General features: G+C 42.8%; 1 protein-coding gene across 1 annotated transcript in view; it reads right to left on the bottom strand.

Moving 5' to 3' along the window:
* CRLF3 (cytokine receptor like factor 3) overlaps positions 1 to 7,909 on the bottom strand; it is a 32,610-nt gene extending 24,701 nt beyond the window's left edge. Inside the window, exon 1 of the mRNA XM_026517656.4 lies at positions 7,703 to 7,909. Coding sequence (XP_026373441.1) covers positions 7,703 to 7,819 — 117 coding nt within the window. The 5' untranslated portion in view covers positions 7,820 to 7,909. The remainder of the gene's footprint in view (positions 1 to 7,702) is intronic.
* Positions 7,910 to 15,140: the final 7,231 nt, after the last annotated feature.

Raw genomic sequence — 15,140 nt, 5'->3', positions numbered from 1 at the left:
ATCTACTGAACACCTACTGTGTGCCAGCTACTTACACCCATGGCCTCATTGAAATGCTACCACAGCCCTATGAAGAAAGCATCTGTAGATGAGTAACAGACTGGAGTCAGAGAGATAAACATGCCCACATCAGAAAGCTAGTAAAGGGACAGAGAATTTGAAGTGTATGACTCACTTATGGACTCGTAAGTGCTGCTACATTTCCTTCTTGCTTTTCTTACAGTTAGGCCTTTTTTTTTTTTTTTTAAGGCCTATTTGAAAACATTCAGAAAGAAAATCTTTATTATATGATTTGGTAGTCTGTTTCGTTAGTGGCCCCCGTGAACCACGAACCACGGGTCCTGATACTCTATCATTGTACAGTCCTCTCCCCGAGACCACAGCGGGGCTGTGACGAGCCCATGCAGGCCTAAGTGCACAGCTGCAGAGTGGAACGGAGGCTGCGCCGGTTCCAGCCCTCGGCCTTCAGAAGGCCTAGCAACCGCTGCTTTTTACACTTTTGAGGGTCCTGACTCATCATGTGAGACGTCCGGCTACCCTTCTGGAGAGTGGAAGGGGGAAACGAGTGGGAAGGGTGGGAGGAAGGGAAGAAGTCTGGCATCCAGGCCCAGCCATGCCAGCATCCCAACAGAGTCCTGCGGCCACTAAGTCTCCACACAGGTAAGTGAACGTCCTTTCTTGAACATTCCAGGCTTACATGCCATGTGACTGCGATTACATGAGTGTTGCCAGCAATATCAGAAGCACTGCCCGACCAAGCCCCGGTCGATCCCCAGAATAGTAAGCAAGTAAGATTGCTTTTTAAGCCCGTGAGCCTTGGTATAGTTTATTCTGAGCAAAAAATAACCAAACCACATGGTAAAACAAAAGTTTAATTCTTGATTATCTGCATTAAAGAACAGGGTGCATTTAATCAAGACCACGAACCATCTAAAAAGAATGTCTGCAAAATTACACCCACAACATTCATAAAGGCACTTATTCAATATTTACTGAGGTCTAGCATGTGCCAGGAGCCGGCGTTATAAAGATGAATAAAGCATGGGCCTGACCTCAAGAAAACTGTCATTCTGGTAAAGGAGCTAGTTGCATGAACACGTAACTACAATAAAATGTATTAAGTTCTTACATAAGAGGGACAGCCACAAACTGCCATCTGAGCTCAAAAAGGGCATTCTGCTGGGAAAGACAGGAGACATTTAAAGAATAAGTTACCATGTGGAGAAGTAGGGGGGGATGTCACCTTGAATAACAATAATATTTATTGGTATTATTATTATGGCTAATATTTACTCAGCACTTTCTATGTCCCAGGCATGATGCTAAGCATTTTAAATATATTCCTCATCTGAATTCCAACACTGGCCAAGCAAAGTTGGTACTATGCTTATCCTCACTGTACAGCTACGACAAGTGAGGATCAAAAAAAGATATGTTTCTGGGACGCCTGGGTGGCACAGCGGTTAAGCGTCTGCCTTCGGCTCAGGGCATGATCCCGGCATTATGGGATCGAGCCCCACATCAGGCTCCTCCGCTATGAGCCTGCTTCTTCCTCTCCCACTCCCCCTACTTGTGTTCCCTCTCTCGCTGGCTGTCTCTGTCTCTGTCGAATAAATAAATAAAATCTTTAAAAAAAAAAAAAAGATATGTTTCTCAAGCTACCATGGCTAATAGGAGCAAATGCTCACAAAGAAACATACCTGAATACATAAGTGGTCCTTTTGGCTTTTTAGATCATAAATTAGCCGTATTAATTTACCAGATTTATAGTGATAACAGTTTTCCTCCATAAAAACAAATTTTAAGGATTTTATTTATTATTTGAGATAGAGCAAGAGTGAGAGAGAGAGAAAACGAGCAGGGGGAGTGGCAGGCAAACGGAGATGCAGGCTCTCCACTGAGCAGGGAGCCCACCATGAGGCTTGATCCCAGGACCCCAGGATCATGACCTGAGCTGAAGGTGGATGCTTAACCGACTGAGCCACTCAGGTGCCACTCTCCATCAAAAATTTTTTAAAGATTTTATTTATTTTTATTTGAGAGAGAGACAGGAGGAGGAGGAAGAGGAGTAAGGGGGAGGGAGAGAGAGAGAATCTCTACCAGACTCTGTGCTGAGCACAGAGCCCAAGATGGGGCTCGATCTCACAGTCCTGAGACCATGACCTGAGGCAAACCAAGAGTTGGAGGCTTAACTGACTGAGCAACCCAGGTGCCCCTTTCTCTATGAAAATCATACCTATACTACAATGACATTGAAAACAACATCTACACAGAGAAAACCTGGGCACCTCTGTGACGTTCACACACTTTTTAGTTAACATCACCGATTTTAACATTATTGATTCGGAATACATGTTTTAATTCTCATCTCTATCCTCTATTTCAAGTGAGTTTTGGACTCAATAAGCTTTCAGGGTGCCATGTTTAAAGGCATTTGTGAAAAGACTTATTTGAGAAAAGACGACTGAAAAGCCCATGTAAACATGTGGTCTTCTGCACACGAATATGTGTTCAGCTTCTCCTCCCCACCCTTGCCTAGTGATTATTCAGTTTCGCTTCTAGAGCATTGCTTGCAGTATTTCGGCATACCTAAGTCAATACATGTCAGCCTACCACCAACAAATGCTCCGTAACTTGCTAAATGCACCATATAATACTAACCGAAAGAGAAAAAAATGGGTAGGAAGTTGCATATAGAGTAGTCCCTCCATTTTGCAAAATAATATGTCTAGAAGGATACACCAAAATGTTAACAGTGGTTGTCAGTAAGTAGTAGAATTATAGGTTATTTTAAAATTATTTCATCTGTTCTTGGTTTTCCCCAGCTCTAGATTTAACCTTTCCTTAGGACACTATGATAAGTACTGCTACAGTAACATCATTTTTAGACAGATTTTTGGACTGTTTTGAAAAAGGGTAACAGAAGGGGAAGTGGGAGATAAAAGAAGCAATAATAGTGTTCTTTTCTTTGCTGAGCTACTAAGACTTCCTGTCCTGGTTTTCTGAAATAACTTTTTTTCCCCTGCTGACTTCTAGATCTGTCCCAGTCTTTAACTAGTATGCTATGTGTTTTCAAACCCCATGGGAATAACGATTTATAGAAGACATGGTATTGTATATTAAGACTATCAAGACTGCTAATTAAATCTTCAAAAAAATTGTCTGAAATCAACTATTAAAAAATTGAAAACAAAATACTATAAAGACAAATGGTCGCATTACAGATATTAAGACATGATAGGACAAGCCCTAGCTTATTGTCAATTATTCACTTGTGTATCATTGTATAATCATCTAACAAACCTATGATATTTCAAATGACGTTTTGTTTTGTTTAAAGGAGGCTCTATGCCCCCACGGAGGGCTTAAACTCATGACCCCAACATTAGGATCGCATGCTCTACCAACTGAGCCAGCCAGGTTTTAATCTTGAGGATAAACAACAACAATTTATAAAAACACACTTATGGTTAGATTAAACCACAGGAATCAGTAGAAAGCTGACCATTGGTAATGGTGCACTCTAAGGCAGTGTGCCTCAATTTTTAACGTGCGTACATACCACACCTGACAATCTTGTTCAAGTACAGATTATGATTGAGTAGGTCTGGCCTGATTCTTGCATTCTTTGCAAGCTCTCAGGTCATGGACCACATTTGTGGTAGCAAGGATCAAAAGGACACCACAGGCCCGAGCTAGAAAGTAATCCAAGGGTCTAGGCAGGCTCCTCACCAAATAGTATCTTAATTAGGTAACAGATCTGGCCCTTTACTCTGAAAGAGCAGAGACTTGCTTGCTCTCATCAATGCCCCGAGAGACACTGAATCACGCTAAAAGCACATGAAGGGACACTTTCATTTTCTAGCATGAATTATAACTATACAGACTAGAGCACTGGTACTTCTCACTGTAAGCACCTCCAGTGCCTCAAACTAATCCCCCTTCGATAATGTACGGAGATGGAGTTTCTGGACCTGCAAAGCTTAAGGATTAGGCCCCAGACAATGGCAATGTCATCCAGGTAGTATCACTCTGTGAGGCACATCTGACTGGCCAGCTGACATCACCATGTGACATCTTGATCAGCTATCTCTACCTACAATGAGCAGGAAAGCCAACCCCATACAAATAAACAAGTAACGAAAACATAATGGAGGTGAAATCTAAAAATGAAGACGTAAGAATTTAGGTTTTTCCTATTTGTTTTGTTTTTAGGAGTAATAGTCCAATGACCCACCAACAAAGGAAAGAGTAAATCCATGAGAGCACTAGTCTATTTCCCTCACCATGGTATTTCTAAGACCGAGAAGTATCTCTGACCCACCCGATAAATATTTACTGGATGAATGAACTAATGAGTATTTAAGGAGAGTGGGTGTTAATTTCTTTGGTATTTACATCTTAGTACCAAGGATTCCAGGGAACTATAGAGAACTATTCCTAATGATTTCAACATCATTTAGGCCAGGCTGGCTGTAAACATTATCTGATTTCCTGAAGACAGCGAACCTATCTCTCTAGCCTTTAACTTATTTAAGCAGTAAGAGTTACAGACTTCTCCTGCATTCCTACACAGAACTTCCTTTTCTCTAAAGAAAGAGGGTAGGGCCTAAACTTAACCACAAGAAGAGAAGCTGCCACATGCTGGCAGTTGGTTTTGACAGAACAACAAAGTATTTTTACCCTTCACCCTTCTAGATTTTCATAGACATGGTTTCTTAACATGAAACAAATTTCATGAGAGATTTTTAAAGGGTAAGAAACAAAAGCAAAGACAAAAGTATGCCGAGTGCTCGAAAAAGTTAAACAGAGTTACCGTACAACCCAGCAATTCCTAAGTATGTACTAAAAGAACTGACAACATAGCCACGTAAAAACTTGTACGTGAATGTTCACAGCAACATTCAGAATGGCCAAAAAGTGAAGGTAATCCAAGTGTCTATCAATTGGTGAATGTATAAATTAAATGTGGTATATCCATGCAATGAGTATTATTCAGCTACAAGCTACCACACGGATGAACCTTGGAAACATGCTAAGTCGAAGAAGTCAGTCACACGGGGCCACATATTGTATGATTCTATTTATACAAAACGTCCAGGATTGGCAAAGCCAGATAGAGAAAGTAGTTTAGGGGTTGTCAGGGGCAGAGGGAATGACAGCTAACGGGTATGGGATTTCTTTCTGGGGTGATGAAAATGTTCTGGAATTCGTAGTGATGGTTGCACAACTTTGTGAAGATACTAAAAAATGCTGAATTGCACATTTTAAGGCATGAATTTTATGGTATGTAGATTATATATCAATAAAAAAATCATATGCCGAAAGGAAAGAAAATCAGCAAGTAAAAACTATACAAAAAGGAGAGCATCTCTCCTCTCTGCTCATCCTGCCCCCGTGCAAAATCTTTGACTAAAAAGCCAAATTTTAGGTAGTTATTCTGAAAATGACTGGAACCCTAAAAATATCCTAACCACCAAACAAAAGCAGCTGCTTATTTTGATAACATTCTTGTAACACGGACCTGCCTTAGAATCCAAGCTGACAGAGGACTTATTCTACAAACTCAAACATATACAATCCACCAGAAAGAGCTTTGAGGAGAGACGCCTTGTAACTGGCACAAAACACAATCCCGTTCACGAAAGAGAACGACACTCTTAGTCTAGTCAGAAGGCAATGTCATCAGGGACTTAACTGTGATGGATGTTCTGTTGGTGTTTTCTCTCAAGCCTGAGACAATGGGGCTCAAAAGCAAAACAAAAACCCATACTGAACTACATGAGTTTATAGGAAAGTACGTCCTGTATTTACATTATTGGATATAAAATGTAAAAGAATACAGGTCTGGAAACCGAATTCTGAGCCATTCAGAATGCAATCATACTAAATTTGTTAAGTGAATTCAAAATTACACAAGAAATTAATGAGTATTACTCTCAGGTGCTAAACTCATTCATTTAGTGTCTACTGTTTCTTAGTTGCAGATGGAGTTACATAAAAGTCCTGCTCGTATAGAAGGTATCTTAACTGGCTGAAACATTAGTCATATAATCAGAGATACTTTAATCTCTTCCAAAACAATGCCCTAGATTTAGAACCTCTATTTCAAAACAGCAGAAGGAATGATGCGGAGGTTTTCAGATGGAAATCAAGATGAATGCACTGGAAAGCCATGAAAAGCATTCACCAAACTGGATAACCGTATCTAGATTTTGCTCGCAGTTTTGCTACCAGACTAGGAATAATGCCTGGCCTATAGGAGCTCTACAAAGTTTTCAAAATATATAAAACCTGGAGCATGCCAAGTATTCTTTTTTTTTTTTTTTTTAAAGATATTATTTATTTATTTGACAGAGATAGAGACAGCCAGCGAGAGAGGGAACACAAGCAGGGGCAGTGGGAGAGGAAGAAGCAGGCTCATAGTGGAGGAGCCTGATGCGGGGCTCGATCCCATAATGCCGGGATCACGCCCTGAGCCGACGCTTAACCGCTGTGCCACCCAGGCGCCCCCATGCCAAGTATTCTTAATGATGAAAATACCCAGGGGTACTGTTTTCACAGCCCTCTTCTACCAGCTGTACATGCTCAGATCCTGTGCAGCATGGGAGTTACTAGAATGACAATACAGATTACTATCAAGTGTGGGTGCCTGGCTGGCTCAGTTGGAAGAGCATGCAACGCTCGAGTCTCAGGGTCGTGAGTTCTAGCCCTACACTGGGTGTAGAGATTAAATAAAAATAAAATCTAAAAGAAAAAAAAGATTAATATTAAGTGTGATATAGAAAAATCTCACTCAAATGATGCCACTCAGATGGAACCCAACTCACTCGAAAAGCATTTATGAAGGTTCTCTGTTAATAGTTACTTGAGGATTATCCGTCTTATTACACATTGGCAGTGGGTTATATCTTTTTTCTGTATGTTTCAGGGTGTTCCTGTATCTTTGATAACCATGTCCCCATAGAACAGATAATGCTGTCACTTGAAAGTATAGTTAGCTTTTCCTTTAGCACTCCTTTCTTTAAATCTTTTCCCATTTCCTTACATTTTTGTATTCTATCCCTCAAATACTTCAATTTCCTTCTTTTGCCTTCCCAACACAGCTCCACCTTAAATTCTAAACCATCTAGAGTAGGAATTTTTTTTAATGCATTCAAGATTATATGAGATATTAAGTACTACCCTCGCATTAATCCCATTCATTTAGTGTTAATTCTACTGCTTCTCAATTACCCTGTCACTGTCTCTTTAGTCTTCCCCTTCCAATATCCCATTCAGGCTCTCTAAAATCAGTCTCCATTCCCAAGGCAGGTTTTCCCAAAGAATCCCCCCCCCAACTCCCCCCAGTCCTCAGTGCCCTCCGTGACGCCCTCGGTTTTTGCTCTGCTCTCTCGCTTTCCCCAACCTCCACCTCTACCCCCCTCACCGCCCCACACAGTTTAGGGAACGCCCCTCACACTCTCCCTCGATCCCCCAAACTTGCCCCTTCCCCTTAAGACTCCCCACCCCCACCCCCCCACCCCCAGCCAGCACCCACCACCCTAGTTCCCAGACTGTGCTGGGTCTCCCTGCACCTTCAGAGCCTCCTCCCTTCTCCCTTCTTCCGCTCCTCGGAGCCCTCCTAGCCCTCCACCCACCCGCACGGCACCCCGCGCCCTCCCCGGGGCCCTCAGCGCCCCTTCGGGCGCGGCCCTCCGACCTGCCTCCGCGCCTCCCGCAGCCCCTGCAGCCTCTGGCCCAGCTCCCGCCGGTAGCTCTGCGCCGCCTCCACGTTCTCCCGGGCCTCCTGCAGCAGGAGCTCGGGCTCCAGCTCCATCGCCCCCTCGTCCGGCCGCGCGGCCGGCGGCTGCGGGCGCGGTTTCCCCACTGTCCCGGGCGCCGGCGAGCTGCCCGGCTAGACCACGCGCAGGCGGAAGCACCGCCCCGCCCCGCCCCACGGCCGCCTTGATTGACAGCCACGCCGGCGCCCGGCACGACCCGCCTCCGGGTCCCAGCGCCGCCCGCCCGTGCTCACGCTGCGGTGGCCGGTTTCCCGCGCAGCGCCTGACCGCAGTGCTTCTTCCAGAGACTCGTGGGGTGAGGGAAAGATTGGTAACTGCACCTCGCGGACTGCTTCCCCCATCTTCTCTCACTCCGGTCTCACTACCAGCCCCCCTTGCGACTCCTTCCTCACGGAGGAGGAAACAGGCGGAGAGGGGAATCAACTGTCTCAAGCCGTCGCTATTTCAACCCAGATGGCTCTAAAATCGTCACTGTCCCACCTCCTCAGCAAAGGAGCGTCCCCGCAGCGTCAGGCGTTTTAGAAGGTTACTGTGAACCAGGCCCCACGCTCAGAGGGTCAGATGAGAGCACACCTCCCAGAAGCTCGCAGTCTATTGAGGGAGCCAGGACGATGACCAGCGGTAGGTAGGCAATCTGGGCAGAAATCCAAGATGGACAAGCTTTTTCTGTAAGGGGCAAGCAGGAAAATTTGGGACCTTGGTGGGCCATCATGTCTCAGTTGCAACGTCGGAAGTAAATGGGCGTGCCCGTGTGCAAATAAAACCTTATGGATACAGATTTGAACTTAACATAATTTTCACCTGTCACAAAATATTCTTTGCATCTTTTTAAAGCTATTTTTTAAAAAAATCTGGGTGCCTGGGTGGCTCAGTCACTTAAGGGGTTGACTCTTGGTTTCACTCAGGCCATGAGCTCAGCGTGGTGAGATCCAGTCCCGTGTCTGGCTTGGGCTGAGCGTGGAGCCCTCTTAAGGCTCTCTCTCGCCCTCTGCCCCTTGCCCCTTTCTCTCTCTCTTCCTGCCCCTCTCTAAAAGAAATAAAGAAATAAATGAAAATAAGAACCATTCTTCCCTGAGGGGTCATACAAAAATAGGTCGTGAGTCTGGAGCGCCTGCGTGGCTCAGTCTGTTCATCAAGGGCCAGACTCTTGATTTCAGCTCAAGTAATGATCTCAGGATCACGAGATCGAGCCCTGCAAGAGGGGATCAGTGGGAGTCTGCTTGAGATTCCCTCTCTCTCTCCCTCTGTCCCCCCCCCCCCCCGACTTGTGCTGTCTCGCTTGCTCTCTCATTCTCTAATAAATAAAATCTTAAAAAAAAAAAAAAAAGGTGGTGGGTCAGATTTGGCTGGGGTGGTAGTTTTCTGACTGTTGGCCAAGGATGTTAGAGCTGAAAGTTGCCTCATCGGGGAAACAGAGACAGAACATGTTTTGCTAAAGGTTACACAATGAATCTGTAATAAAAGCTAGATTGCAATTTTCTTGGGCCGGAATAAAGCTCTTTCTACCACCCTGTTTTGTGCTAAGTAAATGACACGTGGACCTGGAGAAATTTAGAAAAAAGGGAAGCCCTACTGGAGAAAATGGGAAATTAGCTTTATCTTAAAGGTAAGATAGCTGGGTACTTACTAAATACTTAACAGATACCTGTAGAATAAATCTAGGTATTAGGTAAACAAAAGGGCTGTGAAAACGTACCCTAGGTAGGACAAAACTAAGGAAAGGTATAGGTCTTGGAAATAGGAATATAAGTAGTTCTTTAAGAAAAAAGGGACAGACCACTTTGGAGAGGTGGGACTGAGTGATATTCTGGGAGATGCAGTTGAGGAAGAATAAGGGCCATGGAGTTCAGGTTAAGAAGTTTTGACATTAATGAGTAGACATTAAAGGTTTTTGCAAGTGCAGTGACATTTGCAAAGCAATGTTTTAGGAAGATAAATAGGCATGGCACTTGGGTGTGTCTAAAGATAAAGTAGGGGAACGGGCACCTAGGTGGTCAGTCGGTTAAGCATCCGGCTCTTGGTTTCAACTCAGGTCATGATCTCAGGGTCTTGAGATCAAGCTCCATGTGGGCTCCATGCTCAGCATGGAATCCGCTTGTCCCTCTCCCTCTGCTCCTCCCCCCACCCCCACACACACACTCGCTCTCTCTCAAATAAATGAATAAATAAAATCTTAAAAATAAATTAGGGGTTGGCAATAGTAAATTCTCAATAAATATTTGTTCAGTGAAATGAAAATACATAGGATAGATGGATGGGGTGGTAAATAAGGAAAGACCATAGGCATTAGTCCAGCTATGATATGATAGAGGCTTGAATTAGGATGTTGACCTTTACAGAGGTTTTGACCTTAAAGCAGGGGAAAAGATAGTCCAATGGTTCAAGGAAACAGGAGTATTTAGGCACAGATTGAGTCAGTAAAAAACAGGATTTATTAAATGTTCTCCACCACAGTATGTTCTGTGTGCTTTCTAAAGCTAGTTGAATAGAATTGGATGCCACCTCAGAAGACTTTACTATGTGAAATTTTAAAAAGAGAGAGAAAAATTGAGGGTGCCTGGCTGGCTCAGTCAGAGGAGCCTGCGATACTTGATCTCAGGGTCATGAGTTGGAGCCCCATGTTGGGTGTAGAGATTACTTACATAAACAAACAAACAAACAAAGGGGGTGCCTGGGTGGCTCAGTCTCTTAAGCTTCTGGCTCTTGATTTTGTCTCAGTTCACTATCTCAGGATCCTGGGATTGAGCCCTGCATCAGGCTTCTTGCTCAGTAGGTAGTCTTGAGGATTCTCTCCTGTTGCCCCTTTCCTCTCCAACCCCCTTCCCCACTCAGGCTCACACTCTCTCTAAAAATAAATAAATCTTTTTAAAAATAAATGAACTTAAATGAGCTTAAAAAGAGAAAGAAATGAACTTAAATGAACTTAAAAAGAGAGAGAAGGAAAGAAAGAAAGAAAGACAAATGTCCACAAGGCCAAGATGCTGATTTTGGTCTCATTCAATTTTATTTCCTTGTCCTGATGGGAGGCAGGAAATATGTGTTTAATATAGCCACATCATACAGAAAAATAATGCAAAGAAAACTGAAGAGAATCTTGTGAAACCACTTCTCCCAGGCTTAAAATTTTGGGATTTTTTTTTTTTACTTTTTTTGGGGAAGTTTTGTTTTTAACTTTACAACAAAGTAACGGGAGGACGGTAACAAGAGGACTGATCTAGAGGTGGCAATGATAGAAGCCAGCACGCCAGCAGGCAGGGTTTTACACATTTTTATCTCCTTTGCAACACACTGGCCTAGAATTGACTTTTTAAGTTTACCCAGAGGTGAGCAGATCCAGGGTCACAGACTTCTCCTGCTAATAAGACCCACAAGAAACAAAGCAACTTGCTAAGTTATTTATTTACAATAAGGATATAATTGCTCTGAAGATTACAACAGCTGGAAAATCAAGTCGTAACCAGAGTTGTTTGGTAAACATGGATTCGGTCCAGAATACTTTGGTTATCTGGTCAGCCAAGGCTTCCTCTCCCCTCTCTCCAGCCTTTTCTCTGAAAGCTTCTAACTGTATTGGGCACATACTGACAATTTTTTTCGTAGTCTCATCACTCCCCTGTTTGCACACTTAAAGCTACTAACACATTCTTTAGAATCAACTGGACACAACTAAGTAAATCTTAGTACCTCATTTTTGAATAGGGCTTCAAAGAAATACCACTGTCCAATCAAAAATAATTAAGAGATAATTCTAATATACATTTTTAAAAAAGATTTTATTTATTTGTCAGAGAGAGAGAGTGAGCACAAGCAGGGGGAACAGCAGGCAGAGGGAGAAGCAGCCTCCCCACTGAGCAAGGAGCCCAATGCAGGGCTCCATCCCAAGACCCTGGGATCGTGACCTGAGCCAAAGGCAGATGCTTAACCGACTGAGCTATCCAGGTGTCCCAATTAAGAGATAATTCTAATCTTAACTGTAACTTGTAACATTTTAATTAGTGCCATATATTTTTAATTTTGAGAACTTAAATTTACAGAAATCTCAGACGTCAACAGAAAAATCCCAAATACAATGCAAAATTTTTATTCCCTCAATAAACCATTTGAGAGTAAGTTGCCAGATTCCTTTAGTACATTCTTCTCTGAACCCACAATGCTCCATCAAAAACAGGAATTTAGGGAAGCCTGGGTGGCTCAGTCAGTGAAGCATCTGCCTTCAGCTCAGGTGATGATCCCAGGGCCTGTAATCGAGTCCCACATCGGGCTCCCTCCTCCACAGGGAGTCTGCTTTTCCCTCTGCCCCTTCCCTCTGCTTGTGCTCTCACATGGTCACTCTCTCTTTCTCTCTCTCTCAAATAAATAAATAAGGAAAGCTTAAAAAGAGAAAGAAAATGCCAGCTCATCTGATCATCTCTATAGTAGGGACAGCACCCCATTAATGAGCCTTACCCATGCTGAAAACCTCCAGTTAGCTTTAACAATTTTTAAAAACAGCTTTATTGAGTATAACTGATTTGCAATAAACTGCCAAGTATACAGTTTGATGAACTTTTTTCTGAGTAGACACCTGTGGAACCATCACCAGGATAAACATTTCCCTCACTCCCCAGAGTTTCTGTATAATTCATCCCTCCTTCAACCCCTGAACTCAAGTAAGGACTGATTTGCTTTCTGTCATTAGAGATTAATTTGCATTTTCTCAAATTTTAAATAAATGGAATCATACCGTATGTATTCTTTTTTTCATCTGGCTTCTTTTACTCAGTATAAAGATTTTGAAATTTATCTGTGTTTAATGTATTAATAGTTCATTTATTTTGTATTGCTGAGTAGTATTCCATAATATGGATGTATCACAATGTGTCTATTCATGTACCTTTTGAGGGGCTGTTTCCAGTTTTTTGCTATTACAAATAAAGCTGCTATGAACATTTGTGTACAGGTATATAATTCTTTATAATATAACTATATTGGGAAGGTGGGAAGAAAGAAAGTGTGGAGGTTGGTGTTATAAAAGAATTAAGTCCTTAACCAACATAAAAGGACATTAACAAATACTGTTTAAAATTGTTAAATCAAGGGATGCCTGGGTGGCTCAGTTGGTTAAGGAGCTGCCTTTGGCTCAGGTCATGATCCCAGGGTCCTGGGATGGAGCCCCGCATCAAGCTCCTGGCTCAGCAGAGAGTCTGCTTCTCCCTCTACCTGCAGGGTAGGTTGTGCTCTGTCTCTTGAACAAATAAATAAAAATCTTAAAAATAAATAAAATTGTTAAATCAAGAAATAGCTGTATAAGCATATTGCTCCATTTAAAAATAAGGAGAGGGCGCCTGAGAGGGTGCCTGGGTGGCTCAGTTGATTAAGTGGCAGGCTCTTGATTTCAGCTCTGGTCATGATCTCAGGGTCCTGGGATCAAGCCCTGCATCAGGCTCTGCTCTCAGTGTGGAGTCTGCTCGGGTTTCTCTCTCCCTTTCCCTCTGCCTCTCCCCCTGCTAGTGCACAAGCTCTCTCTGTCTCTCTCTCTAAAATAAATAAAAATCCTTTAGGGGCGCTTGGGTGGCACAGTTGTTAAGCGTCTGCCTTCAGCTCAGGGCGTGATTCCGGTGTTCTGGGATCGAGCCCCACATCAGGTTCCTCCACTAGGAGCCTGCTTCTTCCTCTCCCACTCCCCCTGCTTGTGTTCCCTCTCTCCCTGGCTGTCTCTCTCTGTCAAATAAATAAAATCTTAAAAAAAAAAAAAAAAAGGAGATATGTGCCAGAAGAGTTTTGAAAGTGGCTGCCTCTGGGAAATTATACTAGGGTATGACATAGAAATCAGCTCTTTTTTGGGGCACATGACTGGCTCAGTCAGTAGATCATGTGACTCTTTTTTCTCTTTTTTAAAGATTTTATTTATTTGTTTGAGAGAGAGAGAGAGAGAGAGAGAGTACAAGCAGGGGGAGCAGCAGGTTGAGGGAGAGGGAGAAAAAGGCTCCTTGCTGGGAGCCTGATGTGGGACTTGATCCCAGGACTCTGGGATGCTTAACTGACCGAGCCACCCAGGCATCCCAAGATCATGTAACTCTTGACCTCAGGATGGTGAGTTCAAGCACCACACTAAGCATAGAGCCTACTTTAAAAAGAAAAGAGAGAGAGAGAGAAAGGAATCAGCTCTTTTTTTTTTTTTTTTAAGATTTATTGATTTATTTCAGGGAGAGAGAGAGCAAGCATGAACAGGGGGAAGGGCAGAGGGAGAAGGAGGGGGTGAGGATCACAAGCAGACTCCCCACTGAGTGTGGAGCTTGACATGGGGCTCAATCTCACAACCCTGAGATCATGACATGAGCTGAGATCATGTCGGACACTTCACTGACTGAGCCACCCAGGTGCCCCAGCTCTTTTCTGGCAGTAAGTTCTGTAATGCTCTTTGACATTTAATAACCAAATACAGGCATTACTTTGATGAATATAAAAATTAATAACTTTTAAAAGTAAGTGTGGGGCTTCTGGGTGGCTCAGTCTCTTAAGCCTTGGATTCTTGATTTCAGCTCAGATCATGATCTCAGAGTCGTGGGATCCAGCCCTGTGATGGGCTCTGCACTCAGTATGGAGTCTGCTTGTCCCTCTTCCTCTGCTCCTCCCCCTCCCACCCCCCAGCTCTCTCTCAAATAAAGCAATAAATCTTTGAAAGTAGGGGTTAGTCAGATGGGGAAGATAATAAAAACCCCATGGATACATCGTAAATGCTAAATTACTATACAAATGTGAGAGCTCATTTAATTTAAAACTTACAAATGCCATGAACTCCAAGAAGAGTTGTGTAAAATACTAACTACATATTTAAACATAAACTCAATGCAAATTCTTAACAAACCAGTGCAGTTTAAATGCTTAGTAACTGAGAAGAATAAAAAGCACTAGAGATATATACCCTGATAATCCAGCGATTCGTTCCACTTCTAGGTGTGTCTTCTGGAGAAATATTACACATGTTCAAGGAGACATAGACAGGAGTGTTCACTGATTCACTGAAACAGAAAATTGGACACAAAACATAAATGTTGATCATTAAGGAAATGGATAAAATGTGTCTAGTTGGATGGAATGCTGAAGAATGAAAGGGAGTGAATCTACATGTATCATAGATAGCTCTTGAAAAAAATGATGAAAAGTGTTATTTACAGTGTTACCTTTTCTGTAAATAAAAACAACACTAAAGATTTTTCTGTGGATACATATATGTATCTACATAAAAGTATAAATGTTTGCAGTGCTACCCTCCAAATAGGTAATAATGGCCACCACTGGGGCCAAGAGGAAGACACTGAGTTTGGGAATGGAAGTCAAGGAGACTTTCAGTTTTCTCTGTAATTTTCTCATATTTTT

This window comes from Ursus arctos, unplaced genomic scaffold, assembly GCF_023065955.2.
Source record: "Ursus arctos isolate Adak ecotype North America unplaced genomic scaffold, UrsArc2.0 scaffold_24, whole genome shotgun sequence".
Lineage (NCBI taxonomy): Eukaryota > Metazoa > Chordata > Mammalia > Carnivora > Ursidae > Ursus > Ursus arctos.
Note: the sequence above shows the minus strand (reverse complement) of the source record. Positions and strands in the feature narration are given on the sequence as shown.